This window comes from Gorilla gorilla, chromosome 18, assembly GCF_029281585.2.
Source record: "Gorilla gorilla gorilla isolate KB3781 chromosome 18, NHGRI_mGorGor1-v2.1_pri, whole genome shotgun sequence".
Lineage (NCBI taxonomy): Eukaryota > Metazoa > Chordata > Mammalia > Primates > Hominidae > Gorilla > Gorilla gorilla.
In genome coordinates, this window is record NC_073242.2 from 8,009,310 (window position 1) to 8,027,808 (window position 18,499).

Sequence of the window (18,499 nt, forward strand, 5' to 3'; positions counted from 1 at the left end):
CTCTTGCCTCAGCCTCCTGAGTAGCTGGGACTACAGGCGTGGGCCACCATGTCCGGCTAATTTTTTGTATTTTTAGTAAAGACGGGGTTTCACCGTGTTAGCCAGGATGGTCTCGAGCTCCTGACCTCGTGATCTGCCTGCCTTGGCCTCCCAAAGTGCTGGGATTACAGGCGTGAGCCACCACACCCAGCTAATGTTTGTATTCTTTGTAGAGACAAGGGTTCCCCTATGTTGCCCAGTCTGACCTCAAACTCCTGAGTTCAAGCAATCCTCCCACCTTGGCCTCCCTTTATTTTTATGTTTATTGTTGAGAATCTGTTTCCTTCCACTAGAATGGTAGTTCCTGCTGGGCAAGCATTTCCTCTCTCTTCTCTGCTGTTAGATGTCAAGTGCCTGGAAGAGCATCTGGCGCACAGCATTCGGCAAATGGTGGGATGAAAGTTGGGCCACCTGGAACCCTACTCTACACCGCTGCCCTTCTTCCTCTTCCTCCTGGCCTCCACATTCCTCTCTCTGTGCCCACACTGTACTTCCTTGCCTCGGAAGTGGCTCTCTCCCTGGCTGGCTCCTCATCAGCCTTCAAGTCTTGGCTCTTAGCTGAAAGTCACCTTCTCAGGCCCTGAATTCCCTGCCTCGCTGCATCCCAGTTGCTTCCTGTCCCACAGGTTTTTTTGTTTGTTTGTTTTTTGAGACTGAGTCTTGCTCTGTCACCCAGGCTGGAGTGCAATGACAGGATCTTGACTCACTGCAACCTCTGACTCCTGGGTTCAAGCAATTCTCCTCCCTCAGCTTCCCAAGTAGCTGGGATTACAGGCGCTTACCACTACACCTGGCTACTTTTTGTATTTTTAGTAGAGACGGCGTTTTACCATGTGGGCCAGGCTGGTCTTGAACTCCTGGCCTCAAGCGATCCTCCCACCTTGGCCTCCCAAAGTGCTAGTATTATAGGCATGAGCCACCGTGCCCAGCCAGTTTCTCTTCTTTACCGCTGTCTTCACACTCTATCTGCTCGTGTGCAGTGTGGTTCCCCTGCATAAGGAGGCTGTAAGAAGCTGAAGGTCCTTGCAAGACCTTATCTCTCCTGTCCTTTACAGCATCCCGCCATCCAGAGCACTGCCAGGAACCTGCATGGTGAGCGAATGACTCCCAGCAGTGCGCAGCTGACTGGGCCTTGGGACCAGAGTGAAGCTGAGATAACGGGGAGCCCAGGGCCAGACCCCTGTCACCCACATTCCTGTCCCCTTCCCTTTCCAGCCAGCCCAGAGACCACAGCAGCACAAGAGGTGGCCAGCTTAAAAAAGTTTAATTGCTGAAAACATCCAAGGCAGGTGCGGGCCAGTCCCTGCGGGGCTCACACCCCCCTTATTGGACCATCAGCTCTGTGATGCCCCCTTCTCCTGGCTACAAACCTGGGAAGTAGGGCAGCTGGTCCCAGGGCCCTGAGACTGGCGCTGCTCTAGAAGGCCTGGTGGGGGGCCAGCCCCCAAGGCCCTTGACCAGAACTGGGACAGCAGGCAAGATGGCGCAGCGTGGGGTGACCAAAGATCCTGGATGAGACCAATCCAGGCTGGGACCAGCCCAGGTCAGCAGTGAGACCAGCGGAGACAGGGTGCCCAGGGCCTGCCCAGGGACATGCTACTGACCCCCCGCCACCCTGCACCCCTGGCTACATGCTAGCGGGCAGCTGATGAGCAGCAGCTGACCCCAGAGACAGCAGAGGTGAAAACAGTCCCTGGGAACTGCCAGAGGCCCAGAGGATGTGGAAGTGCCCACGGGAAGGCAGGAGTGCAGGGGTGACATGTGCCGGGGCCAGAGAGGTATCTTCCAGCTTGAGGATGAGCCGTGAGGTGTGCACTAGGAAGTGGCAGCACAGGTGAGGTGGAGGTGACGGGGGCGCAGGCTAGTCCTGGGGCGAAACACCAAGAGGTGGGAGGGAGTCAGGAGGGCCTGGGAAGGGAGGAGGCATGCACCGTGGCATGTGCGAGGGACCGCGCTGCCTGCCGGGAAGTGAGGCCACTCACTACTCACCCACTCGTCCTCGTCCACGCCTTCAAAGGAGTCCTGGGGGAGTGGGTCCTCCCGGTTCCCCAGTTTTGCCACCATGGCATTCAGCAGCTGGGAGAGAGGGCAGGAGAAGGGTAGGGAAGGGAATAGGACTCCCTATTCCCTCTCCCACTCCAAGAACAACCCTGACAAGGCTGTGAAAAGAACTTTTTTTTTTTTTAGACGGAGTCTCGCTCTGTCGCCCAGGCTGGATGGAGTGCGGTGGCGTGATCTCGGCTCACTGCAAGCTCCGCCTCCCGGGTTTACACCACTCTCCCGCCTCAGCCTCCCAAGGAGCTGCGACTACAGGCGCCCGCCACCACGCCCGGCTAATTTTTTGTATTTTTAGTAGAGACGGGGGTTTCACCGTGTTAGCCAGGATGGTCTCGAACCCCTGACCTCGTGATCCGCCTGCCTCGGCCTCCCACGGTGCTGGGATTACAGGCGTGAGCCACAGCGCCCGGCCTTTTTGTTTGTTTGTTTGTTTTAGAGAGAGACAAGGTCTTGCTCTGTCACCCAGGCTGGAGTGCAGTAGTGCAATCATGGCTCACTGCAGCCTTGACTTTCTGGGTGCAAGCAATTCTCCTGCCTCAGCCTCCCAAGTAGCTGGAACTACAAGTGTGTAACACCACACCTGGTTAATTTTTCTTTTATTTATTTATTTTTTTTGAGACAGAGTTTTGTTCTTGTTGCCTAGGCTGGAGTGCAATGGCACAATCTCGGCTCACCACAACCTCTGCCTCCTGGGTTCAAGCGATTCTCCTGCCTCAGCCTCCCGAGTAGCTGGGATTACAGGTATGCGCCACCACGCCCGGCTAATTTTGTGTTTTTAGTAGAGACGAGGTTTCATCATGTTGGTCAGGCTGGTGTCAAACTCCCAACCTCAGGTGATCCGCCCTCCTCGGCCTCCCAAAGTGCTGGGATTACAGGTGTAAGCCACCATGCCTGGCCACACCTGGTTAATTTAAAAAAATTTTTTGTAGAGATGGGGTTTCACTGGTCTCAGGCTGGGTCTCAAACTCCATCACTTAGATCCTCTTGCTTTGGTCTCCCAAAGTGCTGGGATTACAGGTGTGAACCACCATGCCTGGCCAAAAGAGCCACTATATTATATTTTTATTTTTATTTTTATTTATTTACTTATTTATTTATTGAGACGGAGTCTCGCTCTGTCACCCAGGCTGGAGTACAATGGCACGATTTCGGCTCACTGCAATCTCCATCTCCTGGGTTCAAGTGATTCTCCTGCCTCAGTCTCCCGAGTAGCTGGGATCACAGGCGCCCGCCACCATGCCCGGCTAAATTTTTGTATTTTAGTACAGACGGGGTTTCACCGTGTTGCCCAGGGTGGTCTCAAACTCCTGAGCTCAAGCAATCCACCTGCCTTGGGCTCCCAAAGTGTTAGGATTACAGACATGAACCACCGTGCCCGGTCTCAAAAGAGCCATTTTAATTACAGCCCTGACAAAATCGATGGGTTTCTATTGAAAAAGACACAAAGAAGAGACAGGGGGAGTCAGAGACTGAGAGGCTGTGGCATGTGGCACCAGATACAAGGGCTACTATCTCTGCACATGGCCTCAAGTGCTCAAAATATACTCCAGGGTCCCAAAAGCACTTGGGCCCAGAACTGCCGGCTTAGGCTGGGTTTGGTCTGGCCAGGGCAGGGCTCCCACTGCCCTCCCCCACTTCCCGGGCCCCATGGTCAGTGGCAGGGCTCTGGAAGGTCTCCCCACCAGGCTCTGGTGTGAAAGGGATGTGACATGTGGCTGCTGTCCCAGTCTGGGTTGGGGATGGAGAACTAAGGGGCTGTGGCCAGGTGCAGCCAGGACTCTGTCACCTCCGCACGGCTGCTCTCTCCCATGCCTACCTCCTCCTTCTTTTGCTGGTCAGACTTCTTTTCCAGGTACTGCGCTGAGGATGGGGCCCGACGAGCAGGGGCCTCTCGGGGGGCTTGGCTCACTGGGACAGGGCAAGGACAGGTGTCAGAGAGTCCCCTTCGTTAGGGCTCTTTGGTGCCAAGCCCTCGGGGATTTCTTTCTTTTCTTTCTTTCTTTCTTTTTTTTTGAGATGGAGTTTTGCTCTTGTTTCCCAGGCTGGAGTGCAATGATGTGACCTAGGCTGACTGCAACCTCCGCCTCCTCTGGGTTCAAGCGATTCTCCTGCTTCAGCCTCTGGAGTAGCTGGGATTGCAGGCGCCCACCACCATGCCCGGCTAATTTTGTATTTTTAGTAGAGATGAGGTTTCACCATGTTGGCCAGGCTGGTCTCAAACCCCCGACCTCAGGTGATCCACTCACCTCAGCCTCCTAAAGTGCTGGGATTACAGGCGTGAGCCACCGCGCCTGGCCGACCTAGGGGATTTCTATGGCGCAGATCTAAGAGGTGGTATTAACAGTCAATGGAGCCTCACTGCATAAGCCCTGCCCTAGACACCCGAGTGTGTGCGTGTGTGTGTGTGTTAGGGGTGGGGACCTGTGATGAAAACACAGACCACGAGCCCTGCCCTCCACTGGCTCAGAGACTGATTGACACAGCCACTCCACCCTCCCAAAGGCCAGAGGATTCTGCGTGCCAACAGGAACGGAACTTCAACCTGGGCCTTCTGTCCCTTTCTCCAACCCCCATCCCGCTTCCTCCCCACACGCAGTCCCTCGGTGCACCTGGGCTCATGTCAGGAGGCTGCAGGCTGAGAAGCCAGGGCTGCCCATTAGCGCCTTGCAGCCAGGCCTCGGCACTGAGCACAGGCTCCCAGCTCACAGCCGTGTCTGGGAACACGTCATCCTGGAAGAACTCTTTCTGCAGAGGGAGAAATGGGCTGTCCTGAGACACTGACCAGGTGCCCAGGGCACACGGGCATCTGTTGGGGAGAGACAGGGCAAGACCTGGGACCCTCCCACCAGCCTGGGGCTTCCATGAGTTTCAGCATCTCAGCAGAAGGGGGTAGGTGTCCCCATGAACAATGGGTAGGGAAGTTTGGAAGCAGGGTCAGACGGGACCCAAACTCCCCTCTAGGCACCGAGAAGGGGGTGGGCATGGGAGTCCCAGGTCCCCACCCTCACCCGGACTCGGGGCAGCCGGAAGGCCACAGGCTCCAGGGAGGACTGGCGCAGCCGCAGGCACCGCATCAGCTCCACTTCCCGCACGTCGCACTCCGTCTTAGGCAGGAGGACGAGGCCCTGGGGGAGCAAGGGAGTCGGAGCTGCCGCTGGGACCTAGAGCTCATGGCTGGGCACGTAGTCTCCCCAGGGTGCCGGCACCCCTCACTTAGGACCACCATGCCTAGGGCCTGTCCCTGGACAGTAACGTGTTGATCATGTTGAACAACCTGCTCTCTGGAGGGAAAGCCCTGATTTGTGGTGTTTTCCTATTTCCACAGTGTACAAACTCCCGCCATGGGCAGCTTCTACATGCCACCTCCACTCCCTGAATGTGGTGTTGGGAAGAGTGAATAGAACATCATCCTGCATTTCCTCCATGCACTCCAACACAGAAACATGTGACCTCAGCACAAATAATAGTAAAATTGGATAAATTAATTAGAAGTGGTAAACTGAGTGTTTATTAGTTTGGTTTTTAATATTATTTTTAGGTTCATATTGTGGGTTCATATAGTTTAACCTTATCTAGTGTAATTTTTTGTTTGTTTTGTAGAGATGGGGTCTTGCTATGTTGCCCAGGCTGGTCTTGAACTCCTGGGCTCAAGTAATTCTCCTGCCTCAGCCTTCCGAAGTGTTGGGATTCCAGGCCACCGTACCTGGCCTACAGTATGATTTTTAATAATGGTTGAGTATGACAACGGCTCTCAAAATTCCTAAATAATTCCAGCAGCAACTCTTCTTGCCAGTCACTGGGCCCAGCCCCGGCCCAGGACTCTGACCCCTGACCCACAGGCCCCTGTACTTGCCCACATGGCCACCAGGGGGCAGGGCAGCCTTGTGGTCCCATCGGGGACGAGGCGCCAGGGTGGCCTCACCTTGTGGGGGTCGGGCGACGTGAAGCTGTTGCACTCCAGGAAGAAAGGGGACTCGGGGAGCAGCTCGTACAGGAATACACGGGTGTCGCCCTGAGGGGAAGAAGGCAGGCTGGGGACCCTCCCGCAACACTGGCCTTCCCCCCACCGCCTCTCACCTGCCATCCCGCCCTCCAGCCCAGCCCACCTTGCCGGTCAGGAGCACCAGGCCAGTGTCTGGGTCGTAGCTGGGCAGCAGGGTTGAGGGAGCCACGTCCAGGCCCAACACTGCCAAGGGTCCGCCGGCCAGGGCCTCAGCTTCATATAGGAGCAGCTGGCGCTCACTTTGGCTGCAAGGGGGGTTGGGGGCTGAAGCAGGTGTTTCAGAGCTGAAGGGGCCTGGGGCAGGGAGAAGGCGCCCACGTAGCCCCTGCTCTGTTCTGGGTTGTAGGCGAGGCCTAGTGTGGCCCGGCACCGCAGCCACATCCTAACCTGCTCCTCCACCTCTGGGTTCCCCGTTGACTCTTTCTCCCCCACTAATCACTCACCCATCCATCTCCCCCTGACTGCCTCACCACCCCTGCTTCCATCTCCCCCAGAGCCCCTCGTGCACCCCTGCATCTATCTCCCCCCAACCCCTCACCCACCCCTCTATCCATCTCCCCACTACCCCAAAACACCCCTCCATCCATCTCCCCTACCCCCCTCACCCTCCCCTGCATCCATCTCCCCTACCCCCCTCACCCTCCCCTGCATCCATCTCCCCTACCCCCCTCACCCTCCCCTCCATCCATCTCCCCTACCCCCTCACCCTCCCCTGCATCCATCTCCCCTACCCCCCTCACCCTCCCCTGCATCCCTCTCCCCTACCCCCCTCACCCTCCCCTGCATCCATCTCCCCTACCCCCCTCACCCTCCCCTCCATCCATCTCCCCTACCCCCCTCACCCTCCCCTGCATCCATCTCCCCTACCCCCCTCACCCTCCCCTCCATCCATCTCCCCTACCCCCCTCACCCTCCCCTGCATCCATCTCCCCTACCCCCCTCACCCTCCCCTGCATCCATCTCCCCTACCCCCCTCACCCTCCCCTCCATCCATCTCCCCTACCCCCCTCACCCTCCCCTGCATCCATCTCCCCTACCCCCCTCACCCTCCCCTGCATCCATCTCCCCTACCCCCCTCACCCTCCCCTGCATCCATCTCCCCTACCCCCCTCACCCTCCCCTGCATCCATCTCCCCCTTACCCCCAACTCATCCATCGATCTCTCCCTACCCCTCATTCATCCATCCAGCCATCCACCCATCTGCCCACTCATCCATCCACCCATCTGTCCCCACATTCATCCATCCACCCATCCATCCATTCACCCACCTATCCATCCACCCATCTACCCACTCATCCAATCATCCACCCACCCACCCAACCATCCAGTGAGGGGCAGGAATGGTTTCCGAAACCCTGACAAATGTATGTGACTGTGGAGAAGGGGGACACAGGTGGCTGCTGAAGCCTGGGGATGGGGATCCCTGAGTCCTCACCTGTCAAAGCCAGACACCAGCAGACAGCGACCATCACATACCCAGACAATGCGAGCTCCGCGTCCTCCCTTGGGCCCTGGGCCTTCCTGTTGAGATACATCGCGTGACACCCAGCCAGCACCCCTGAACCAGGTCTGAGGCCACTCCCCAGCCCCTGTGTGCTCACCTGCAGGGGCTCAGGGCCACTCCGGGGCCTGTAGACCCGCACACGCCCATCCTTGCAGACAGTGGCCAGCTGCTGCCCATCAGGACTCCAGGCCAGGCTGAAGATCTGGGGGCAGGAAGGGATATGAGAGACAGCCTTGCTTCACTGCTGGACCCACCTCTCCCCACTGCTCCTGCCCCTCCTCACTGCTGGCCCCGCCCCTCCTCACTGCTAGTCCCGCCCCTCCTCACTGCTGGTCCCGCCTCTCCTCACTGCTGGTCTTGCCTCTCCTCACTGCTGGCCCCGCCCCTCCTCACTGCTAGTCCCGCCTCTCCTCACTGCTGGTCTTGCCTCTCCTCACTGCTGGCCCCCCTCTCCTCACTGCTGGCCCCGCCCCTCCTCACTGCTAGTCCCGCCTCTCCTCACTGCTGGTCTTGCCTCTCCTCACTGCTGGCCCCGCCCCTCCTCACTGCTAGTCCCGCCTCTCCTCACTGCTGGTCTTGCCTCTCCTCACTGCTGGCCCCCCTCTCCTCACTGCTGGCCCCCCTTCTCCTCAGTGCTAGCCCTGCCCCTCCTCACTGCTGGCCCTGCCCCTCCTCACCACTGGCCCCCCTCTCCTCACTGCTGGCCCCACCCCTCCTCGCTGCTGGCCCCACCCCTCCTCACTGCTGGCCCCGCCTCTCCTCACTGCTGGCCCCACCTCTCCACACTGCTGGCCCCGCCTCTCCACACTGCTGGCCCCACCTCTGCAGCCGTCCTACCTGGTCTTGGTGGCCCTGCAGCTTCAGCCGATCAGCTCCAGCCTGAAGGTCCCAGATGCGAACAGTGAGGTCATAGGAGGACGAGGCCAGCACATCGGCTGCCAGTGGGTGGAAGCGCAGGGAGCAGATCTTCTCTGTGTGGCCTGGAGGAAGGCAGGGGTGATCGGGAGCCCTTGGGAGACACTGGCCACCCCAGCCCCATTCCTGAGCCTGCCTGACCTGTGAGCACAGTCTCTGGCGTGGTGAGCACCTCTTCCAGGCCCTCTGTGGGCACCCGCCACAGTCGGATCCTGGCGTCCTCACCAGCTGCAGAGAACAGACAGGGGCTCATCATTGCTGAGCCCAAGACCTCTGGGCTCCCCAGCCCCCATCCGGTACCCAGGACCCTCCCTGAAGCCCAGGCAGGCACCCAGCCTCCTTACCCACAGCGAGGCGATGGGGGTCAAAGGGGTCCCAGGCCAGATCAGTCACAGCTGCCCCATTCTGCAGCGTGGGCAGTGCCGTGTCAGGCAGGCGGCCAGGCTTCCGTAGCTGTGGGAGGTGCCCCCACCCCGAGGCCCATCAGTGCCAGGCAGAAAAGCCAGTCCCCAGGGACTGCGGGCAAGCAGCATGTCTGGGAGCCCACCCTCTGCAGCAGAGGCTCCCACCGCTGGGTGACCCAAGCTCTCTGCCCTGACCACCTTGTGCTCTGAGCCCCAAGTGCCAACCACAAGGCCCCAGAGAGTGAGGGGGCAGCAGCGTGAACTGGCAGGAAAAGCTCCGGCTTGGGGCTCAGGTGGCCGGGCTTCGGATCCCAGCTCCACCACTTACACAGCTGTGTGACCCAGGCAGGTCACTAAACCTCTCTGTGCCTCTTCTCCCTCATCTGTAAAATGGGGATAAAAGTGGCAGGCCCCATGGCAGGCGGCTGGGAGGATCACAGGACAGGCGGGCAGGAGTCTGACATACGGTTTGTGCTCCCTGTGCCGTGTGGGTAGCTAAGGCCCTCCGCGTCTTTGCCACTGGCAGGGAACTGAGGGGCAGCCCTGGTGGGGTGGGGCCCTCACCTCAAGCACAGCCACCTGTCCCCCGCTGCTGAGCAGCGGCACGGCCACACGCAGCTTGTTGGCACAGAAGCCGTCACTCTCACCAGGTGTGGTGAGGTTGAGCCCCTTGAGGTTGGTGATGTGGCTGTCTCGGTGCAGGACAGTGCCCTGAGCATGGCGGAACTTGGAACTGGGGCCTGGCGGGTGGCAGGGACATGGAACCACGTGTGAGGATGCCGTCCCCGCCCGCCCTGCACTCTTTGAGTCCCGGCTGCCCACTCCCCTCACCCCAGGTGGATGTGCAGCATGGACCTAGGCCCAGGCCTCTGCTAATCCAGTGGATGCAACTCGCCCAGGAATAATGTCTGGAATGATATACCCTGTTCCATGGTGGCTCGGGGAATCTTGGTGGAGCCCAGGGCTTCGGCTGCTCAGAAGCTGGTGGCCCCAGCCGCCCTCCTATTTTACAGGTGAGACTCAGCCGCCACACCCCAGCCCCCAGGACAAATGACCCTGCCAGTGAGTCTGGGTGAGGGGGGTGCCCTGCATGAGGCCTGTGCTCAGCAGTAGGGTACACAGGAGGATGACGGGGAGTGGGGCAGACAGGGCTCCTGCGGTAGGGGTGAGCTCCCCGTCCTGCCTCCTTACCCAGCAGGCTCTGCAGCGACCTCAAACTGGGGCTGGTCCCGATGCCACTGGTGCTGGAGAGTGAGGGCCCCAGGCTGGAGGGCGTGGAGGGCGAGGTCAGCGAACTGGGAGGGGAAGAGAAACCCTCCTGGGGAGGGGCATGGGGTCAGCCAGCCTGCTCCTAGGTGTACTGGCCAAAAGTAGGGGGCGCCAGCGGACTCCAGGGTCACCACTCTGGGTCCCCTGCGGACTGGAGGAGCCCCCACTGTGGGCATGGGACAGGAGTGGCGGGGGGCACGGGCATAAACGCAGACACACAGGGAAGCAGCCGAGCTTCAGACCGCGGGGACAGCAAGTGGCAGCTGCTGGCTCCCAGCCCTGCAGGAGGGTGTGCCCAGCGGGTTAGATCTGCCAGTATTTTAAGAGAAGCCAGAAATCTAGATCTGTATGAAAATTCTTGCTTTTTAAGTGTTTGCCCAATTTAGAAAGCACTGTGCAAGTTCCTTCTTTATGCTCCACGTGTTTCTCTGTCTCTGTTACACTTGACAAAGAAGGTTGGGGCCAGGCGTGGTGGCTCAAGCCTGTAATCCCAGCAGTTTGGGAGGCTGAGGCGGGCAGATCACGAGGTCAGGAGTTCAAGGCCAGCCTGGCCAACATGGTGAAGCCTGACTCTACTAAAAAAGATATAAAAATTTGCCAGGCGCGGTGGCTCACGCCTGTAATCCCAGCACTTTGGGAGGCCCAGGCAGGTGGATCATGAGGTTAGGAGTTTAAGACCAGCCTGGCCAACATGGTGAAAACCCATCTCTACTAAAGATACTAAAGATACAAATTAGCCAGGCGTGGTGGCGCACGCCTGTAATCCCAGCTACTCAGGAGGCTCAGGCAGGAGAATTACTTGAAACTGGGAGGCGGAGGTTGCAGTGAGCCGAGATCACACCATTGCACTCCAGCCTAGACAACAGGGCGAGACTCATCTCAAAAACAAAAACAAAAATTAGGCCAGGCGCAGTGGCTCACGCTTGTAATCCCAGCACTTTGGGAGGCCAAGGCGGGTGGATCACCTGAGGTCAGGAGTTCGAGACCAGCCTGACCAACATGGTGAAACCCCATGTCTACTAAAAATACAAAAATTAGCCAGGCATGGTGGCGGGTGCCTGTAATCTCGCCTACTCCGGAGGCTGAGGCAGGAGAATCACTTGAACCCAAGAGGCGGAGATTGCAGTGAGCCGAGATCACACCATTGCACTCTAGCCTGGGCAATAAGAGCGAAACTCTGTCTCAAAAAATAAATTAAAATATAGTCGGGCGTGGTGGCACATGCCTGTAATCCCAGCTACTCGGGAGGCTGAGGCAGGAGAATCACTTGAACACAGGAAGAGGAGCTTGCAGTGAGCCGAGATTGCGCCACTGCACTCTAGCCTGGGTGACAGAGTGAGACTCTGTCTCAAAAAAAAAAAAAAAGGCCATTGAGCCGGTGAACACTCAGGGCAGCCACTGCAGTGTCGCTGAGGGAGGATGGGGGCGGCCCTGGTACTTACGCTTGCATCTGCATCACCCACGGGTGTCTCCATCACCACAGGCTGGGCTGTGTCAGGGAGGGGCTCCATAGGGGGCACCAGACAGGAAGTGAAGCTCGGGTGGGGCCGGCAGGCGGGGTTGAGGCTGACCTTCTGCACCTGCATGGAGGCCGGCAGTGGGGAGATGGGGGCATGGGCTGCCCGGTCAGGAGGGCCCCCATGGGAGGGTCAACTGGGTAGGGATGGGGGGCACCCAGCAGGCCAGACTGAGTTGGCACACAGCCACACAGGGGGCTACCAGGGACTCGGGGAGGCTGGGAGAGGTGAGCCAGCCCTGGTCCTACCTGCTGATTGTCCCCAGCCCACCAGCTGTGGGGGTCGGTGGCAGGCACACAGCCAGCAGTGTCCGGGAACAGGTCCTCGTGGAACTCCACAGCCTGGCCGCAGACAAGCAGGCAGCTAGTGAGGCCCAGGCCCCCCGACTCCCCAGCCCCCGCAGCCCCTCGCCCAAGTCCCCCTCACCTTGCGGGGCACATGGTAGCCGATGGGCACGATGGCTGTGTCGCTCAGCTGTAGGACGCGGAGCACCTCGCAGCTCATGACGGCCAGCGCCTGCCGGGGCACAAGGGCAGCCCCCCGCAGCACGCTCTCCAGGACACACTGGGTCACTGTTGAGGACACCATAGGGGAACAGGCAGGACGGGCAGGGGAGTGGAGGGTAGGGGATGGGGGCGAGGAAGCAAGGCTTACCTGGGCTCAGCGCCGGCTGCTGTGGGACCACCTCGTAACAGTACAGCTGCCTCTCGCCCTGAAATGAGTCTGAACTGAGCCCCGTTTGCTGACTGCACCCCTGGGGAGGGCCCAGGACTGGCATCAGCTCCCCCACAGGTCCCCAAGGACCTGAGCCACAGAACCACAGTGGCTGGAGATGGGGCTCCCCAACATGCTGGGCACTGAGCTGAGCCCTAGGCCGACTCTACCTCACTTGCTCAGCCTCGTTGCACATGGGGTGAGCACCGGAGGTGTACGTCAGTATTTATGGAGTGCTGACTGTGTGCTGACACTGCTGTATTCTCGGCCTTGTTCTCAGGAAGGCCAGTGTTCTAGGAGAGCTACAGTCACCTCGGCTGCACAGGGGAAGACACAGAGGCCCTGTTCTAGTTCCTCCTCTCTCTTGGGGAAGGCCAGGGGCTGGACTCCAGGGTGTGGATGTGGGTGGGAGCCCCAGCTTCTCACTCACCTTTCCTGCCAGGACCAGGAGCCCAGAGTCAGGGTCCAGCAGAGGCATGAGACACCTGGGGAAGAGAGGGCAAGATGGTGGGTCGGGGCAGTGGGAGGGCTGCCAGACTCGTAACCCCATGTAGGAGCCCAGGACAGGCACCACAGTGACTGGGAGCCGCTTGGCCATCCAGCCACGTTCAGCCTGGTCCCCAGGAACCCCCTCCTCTTCCTGAGCTTCCCACATGCCCAACACACGCCCACACCCCAGCTGCTCCTCCCCAGGCCCTCCACCTGCACACCTGCGTCACTCCAGGACTGGAGTGGGCACAGGGGAACTCGGGCCCGATCTCAGCCACAGCTCTTCTTCCAAGAAGACCCCACATGCATTCTGTCCCCCTCCCACCTTTGACAGCCTAGACATCAGGCCAGCATTGCCAGGGAAGGTGGAGAGGTGAGGCCAGAGGCGAGGAGCCTCCCGTCCCGACTCGGCACTGCCTGTGGACAGGCAGCATCCGGGAGCAGTGCAGGTAGCCCTGCCGTTCCGGATCTGCACTAAGGTTTGGGGCCCTCTACTAAGTTACCCCACGTTTCCTGTGCCTCAGTGATATCTTGGAAGCTCAGAGACCCCTCCACGCTGAGTTAAAGTTCCTGTGTCCAAATCTGAGCCAGGTGCCCGGGAGAAGGGGCTCCTCTGGCCGCTGGGCTTCCCTGCACACCTCAGTCCTGCTGCCCCGGCCGAGCCTGCCGGCAGGATGCTCCCAGGCCTTCTCTGGTCTCGAGGCAGGAGCAGGATGGGGTGGCAGCTGGGAATAGAGTGGGCGGGCCAGAAGCCCCCAGAGCCCCTGCCACTCTATGTCCAGCTCAGCCTTGGCCAACTGCCTGTCACTGGCCAGGGCTTTATGCCTCCCTCCCGGGGCCCCTCAGAGACCCCTGCACAGCCCCTCAGCCCTGTGAGAGCTGCCTTCCCACTCCAGGGCCTTTTGAGGGGAATGGGGACCTGGAAGGACTCTAACAGATGCCCAGATGCCCAGTTGCCTTCCTGTGTTTCTTGCTCCTGATCTTTGCTTTTTTTTTTTTTTTTAAGAGACACGGTCTCCCTCTGTCACCCAGGCTGGAGTGCAGTGGCACAATCATTGCTCACTGCAGCCTAAACTGCCTGGGCTCAAGCAATCCTCCCACTCAGCCTCCAGAGTGGCTGGGACTACAGGTGTGCACCACCATGCCTGGCTATTTTTACTTCTATTTTTGTAGAAACAAGGTCTCACTATGCTTCCGAGGCTGGTCTCAAACTCCTGGCCTCAAGTGATCCTCCCACCTTAGCCTCCCAAAGTGCTAGGATTATAGGCATGAGCCACTGCACTTGGTCTTGGTTTCTTGTTTCTGGGACCTGCAGGCCTGGACCCTCCCAACCCAGACACTGACACCCTTAAACAGGACCCCGTCCCCACTGTGTTGCCAGGGTCAGAGGTCACCCAGCCGTGGCAGCTGCCTCTATCCCTCACTGCGGCGACAAAGGGCCCAGCCGCCCTCCACTGTCCACCTATCCCCTCCTGCCAGCCGACCACTAAGCAGTCCTGCCCACCTCCCCTCCCCCCACTTCTAGGAGCCACAGAGCGGCTGGGAAGCTGGGTGGGCCCCTGGGTGTCTCCATGACTTCCTGGAGTGCCTTGGGCTGGTCACCTGTGAGTAACACAGGCCCCTAATTACTGAGGGCCCAGCAGGGTGAGCCGGGCTCAGCAATGCCCTTTGCAACCCGGCCTGACCACTGCTTGTAGTGGTGGAGGCGGAGGCGGAGGGTAGGGGACCAAGGTGGTGCGTGACCTGGAGCGCCCTCCACACTGACACTGGCTCCACTGGGGCCGGAAGCAAGTCCCTTCAGCAGCTTTGACAGGGCTTTCACTCATTCATTCGTTCACAATCATTCACTCCTTTGATGAGCTGGTCTGTGCCTGGTCCTCGGCTCGACCTGCATGTAGGTATGCCCAGAGATGAGTGCAACAGACCCTGCCTCTGTCCTCAAGATGCTCACAGCCTAGCACAAGAGGCAGACAGACACAATCCCATAGACAAACACGCGAAGGGAAGGTTCATCGAGGACACACAGTGACAGAGCAGGGGCACTGGGCCTCAGCAGTGGGGGAAGGGGTGTTCCCTGCGATCCCAAGGTCATGCAGAAATCAAACACCTCACAGGAAGAGAGTTTCAGAGAGAACACAACCTGTGCAAAGGTCCTGTGGCAGGTGGGTTCACGGCCTGTTTGAGGAACAAGATGGACAATGTGCCTGACAGCCTGGACAGTGTGGGTGAGGGCTGAGGCTCAGGATGGGCAGGTGGAGGCTAGATGGGAAGGGGCCTGGTGCATGTGGGGAGGGGGAGTTCTGCCTCCAGTGGACGAGCAATGAAAAGGTGATGGTGCGTTTCAAGCAAAAGAGGCTAGGCCAGGCCTAGCGACTCATGTCTGTGATCCCAGCCAGCACTTTGGGAGGCTGAGGTAGGAGAATCACTTGAGCCCAGTAGGTCAACACTGTGACCAGCCTGGGCAACATCATGAGACCGTGGCTCTTCAAAAAATTAAAAATTAAAAAATTAGCCAGGTATGCTGGCTCACGCCTGTAATCCCAGCACTTTGGGAGGCCGAGGTGGGTGGATCACTGGAGGTCAGGAGTTTGAGACCAGCCAGGCCAACATGATGAAACCCTGTCTCTACTAAAAATACAAAAATTGGCCAAGTGTGCTGGTGTGCATCTTTAATCCCAGCTAATTGGGAGGCTGAGGCAGGAGAACCACTTGAACCTGGCAGGTGGAGTTTGCAGTGAGCCGAGATGGCACCAGTGCATTCCAGCCTTGGTGACAGAGTGAGACTCCATCTCAAAAAATAAAATTAAAGATTAGCCTGCTGTGGTAGTGCATACCTGTGGTCCAGCTACTCGGGAGGCTGAGGCAGGAGGGTCACTTGAGCCCAGGAGTTTGAGGCTGCAGTGAGTCAAGATCGCATTGCCAGCTGGGCATGGTGGCTTACATCTGTAATCCCAGCACTTTGGAAGGCCGATCACTTTAGGTCAGGAGTTTGAGACCAGCCTGGCCAACATGGTGAAAACTCATCTCTACTAAAAATGCAAAAATGAGCTGAGCATGGTGGCGTGCGCCTGGAATCCCAGCTACTCAGGAGGCTGAGGCAGGAGAATCACTTGAACCCAGGAGGCGGAGGTTGCAGTGGGCCAAGATCGCACCACTGCATCCCAGCCTTGGCAACAGAGTGAGACTCCATCTCAAAAAAAAAAAAAAAAAAAAAAATCACATCACCCTGCTCAGCCTGGGCAACACAGCAAGACCCTATCTCAAAAAAATAAAAATAGAAAGAGGATAGGACCAGACTGGCAGTGAGCAGGGATCACACTGGCTGCTGGGGGCACAGGCTGGGAGGAGTAGAAACAGGTCCCAGGACAGAAGCTGAGGGCAAGTAGGATAGGCAGGTCTCCTGTGGCCCCTCTGCTGCCCTTATGAGAGGTGGGAAACAGGCCTGGGGCCACCTCATGGCATCAGAGGCTCACCTGTGCGCTGAGCCAACTGCCTGAGGAGGGCCGGTGCTCAGCCTCCCTCACCCCCGTTCCATCGTCCCAGCCAGCCAGCCACTGACTCAGGAGCTGAGGCCGAGGGGGCAGGAAGTCAGGGAGGGCAGGGCTGGCTCCTCTGACAGGTCAGGCCAGTCTTAGTCTTCCTTGCCTCAGGCAGAGCCATCTGGACAACTCTGCCAGGCAGGGGCATCCTGTCTGCCGTGGCACGGGCCAAGAAATGGGGTCATGGCACCCAGCCCCAAAGGTTGGCCAAGTGTTGGCATGGGCCTGACCCTAGGCTGTGTAAAGAGAGCCAAGCTGGGTCTGGGTCCGGAACATGGTACATGAGCCCCAGCCAGGCAGAGGGCCAGAGGTGGTAAGAGGTATTGCCGGCACCTCTCCTGCTGGAATCTGGGCCTGCCACTGGGAAGGGCTCTGACCCTGACCCAGGTCCAGGGGTCTGTCCCAGGCATAAAGTTATAGAAGGTCTAAAGCCCAGATCTGCCCCCGCCCCTCAGCCAGGTCCCAGGAGCTAGAAGACAACCTCAGTACCAACTGGGAGGCAGGAGCAGCTTCAGCCTCCGGATAAGCCCCGCCAGCTCTCCCAGGACTCCTGTGATTAGCACAGAGGGGAAGCACCAAGGGTGTGCTTGCTACAAGGAGCAGCTGCAAGGCTCCTCCTCTGTCCTCCCCTCCAGCCCATCCCTCCCGCTCAGGCCCCTTCCCACCAACCCAGACATTCTGCCATTGCGCCAGTTCAAAGCAGGCTGGGTCCCTTGGATCTGTCCCTATCACCCAGGCTGGAGAGTTAGTCAGGATCCTTTGACCCCCTCCACCCCCACAGCCCCTAGCTCCCCCACTGTGTGCAGACTGCTGGTAACCAGGTTCTAAAGGCGGGTGGCACCTTGAAACCATACAAGGCAATGTTGGATAAACTGAGAAGGGTCTCCTAAAAGCTTCCCTTGAGCCTCTGGGTAAGTGGGGACCTGTGTAAGGCCAGGGCACAGGACTGGGGCAGGGGGTGAACACCAGGCAGATGGGGTCTCTCCGTCTACAAGAACCTGCCACAGAGGTGAGAAGCTTCAAGGACATCAGGAGGTCCTGTTCCTTGAGGAAAGCCAGGCTGGAGGCTCTTGGAGCCCTCTTTACCCCTGACCCTGGGCATCTGCGGATGCTTCTGAGGGCTTCAGAGGACACAGGGCCAAGGGAAGAGGCAGGGAAACAGTCCGACAAGAGGCTGCACAGCACTGATTGGAAGCTCAGATGGTTCTGGGGCCAGGCAGGAAACTCAAGTGAGTGGACAGCTTGGCAAGAGGCAGCAGGGAGTGGTGGGGACTGGGGTGACCCATGAGCCCACATTTTGGCAGAGGGAGCAACTGCCACTCAGCCCCAGCTGAGAGTTCCTGTTCAATGCAAGCTGGGAAGCCCCATTTTAATATGAAACCACCTGATTTTTCAATGTTAGCAGTGCCTTCAAAGTTGTAAAAACTCCCATAAAGGCTGCACTAAATGCACCCAAAGGCCAGCCCCAACCCAGGAACAGAGGTCCGCAAGCCATGCCCTAATCCATGTAGACCGAGAAACGTATGGGGTGTGGAGCCCTGCCAGCCCTGGAAAGGAGCCCTGTGGGGAGAGGGCCCTGTGGACGGGAGGTCCAGAAGGTGACTGTCCCAGCCAGGCCCTGCTTAGCCCTTGACGGCTAGACACAGAGGCCATCCTGCCTTCTGGAGATAACTGAGTCCTCCAGAGACTAGGAAACCCTCCAGCTGGTGTGGCCCAGCCTCCCAGGGATAAGCCTTCAGGCCCCCCAAAGACTAGAGCTAGCCCAGCCAAGGGCCTTGGCTACAGGCCGGGCTGGAGGGGGTGTGGGTGTCCCAAGGCTCTCCGGAAGTCAGGAGCTGAGCTGGGCCCCCAAAGGCTCTGAGGCATGACTGACCACAAACGCGGAGGGGGAGGAGGGCAGAGTGTTTTCCTGGAATCCTCCAAGGCAGGGGATTTTTCTGGACTAGTCCAGCCCCTGGCACCCGCCCCTCCTGCCCAATCAAGGGCCACTGTCAACTGCAGCCCAGGCCCCACCCACCGACGGTGACCACCCCTATGCCTCCACAGC

The 18,499-nt window shown here is 58.9% G+C and overlaps 1 protein-coding gene across 4 annotated transcripts in view; it reads right to left on the reverse strand.

Moving 5' to 3' along the window:
- Nucleotides 1-1,284: 1,284 nt before the first annotated feature.
- The window catches only part of CORO7 (coronin 7), a 62,703-nt gene continuing 45,488 nt past the window's right edge, over nt 1,285-18,499 (reverse strand). For 3 of the 4 annotated variants that reach the window (XM_055365164.2, XM_055365162.2, XM_063699473.1), the window contains 19 exons: nt 12,855-12,909; nt 12,365-12,422; nt 12,137-12,282; nt 11,959-12,051; nt 11,636-11,773; nt 10,116-10,242; nt 9,489-9,664; nt 8,865-8,973; nt 8,662-8,748; nt 8,443-8,585; nt 7,703-7,807; nt 7,537-7,622; nt 6,204-6,345; nt 6,020-6,109; nt 5,106-5,222; nt 4,707-4,842; nt 3,914-4,005; nt 2,029-2,115; nt 1,285-1,906 (listed from right to left, as the gene is read on the reverse strand). In XM_055365164.2, coding sequence (XP_055221139.1) covers nt 1,901-1,906; nt 2,029-2,115; nt 3,914-4,005; nt 4,707-4,842; nt 5,106-5,222; nt 6,020-6,109; nt 6,204-6,345; nt 7,537-7,622; nt 7,703-7,807; nt 8,443-8,585; nt 8,662-8,748; nt 8,865-8,973; nt 9,489-9,664; nt 10,116-10,242; nt 11,636-11,773; nt 11,959-12,051; nt 12,137-12,282; nt 12,365-12,422; nt 12,855-12,909 — 1,993 coding nt within the window. In that variant the 3' untranslated portion in view covers nt 1,285-1,900. Of the gene's footprint in view, nt 2,116-3,913; nt 4,006-4,706; nt 4,843-5,105; nt 5,223-6,019; nt 6,110-6,203; nt 6,346-7,536; nt 7,623-7,702; nt 7,808-8,442; nt 8,586-8,661; nt 8,749-8,864; nt 8,974-9,488; nt 9,665-10,115; nt 10,243-11,635; nt 11,774-11,958; nt 12,052-12,136; nt 12,283-12,364; nt 12,423-12,854; nt 12,910-18,499 lie in introns of all 4 variants that reach the window. The other variant, XM_055365161.2, reaches the window with a different exon arrangement.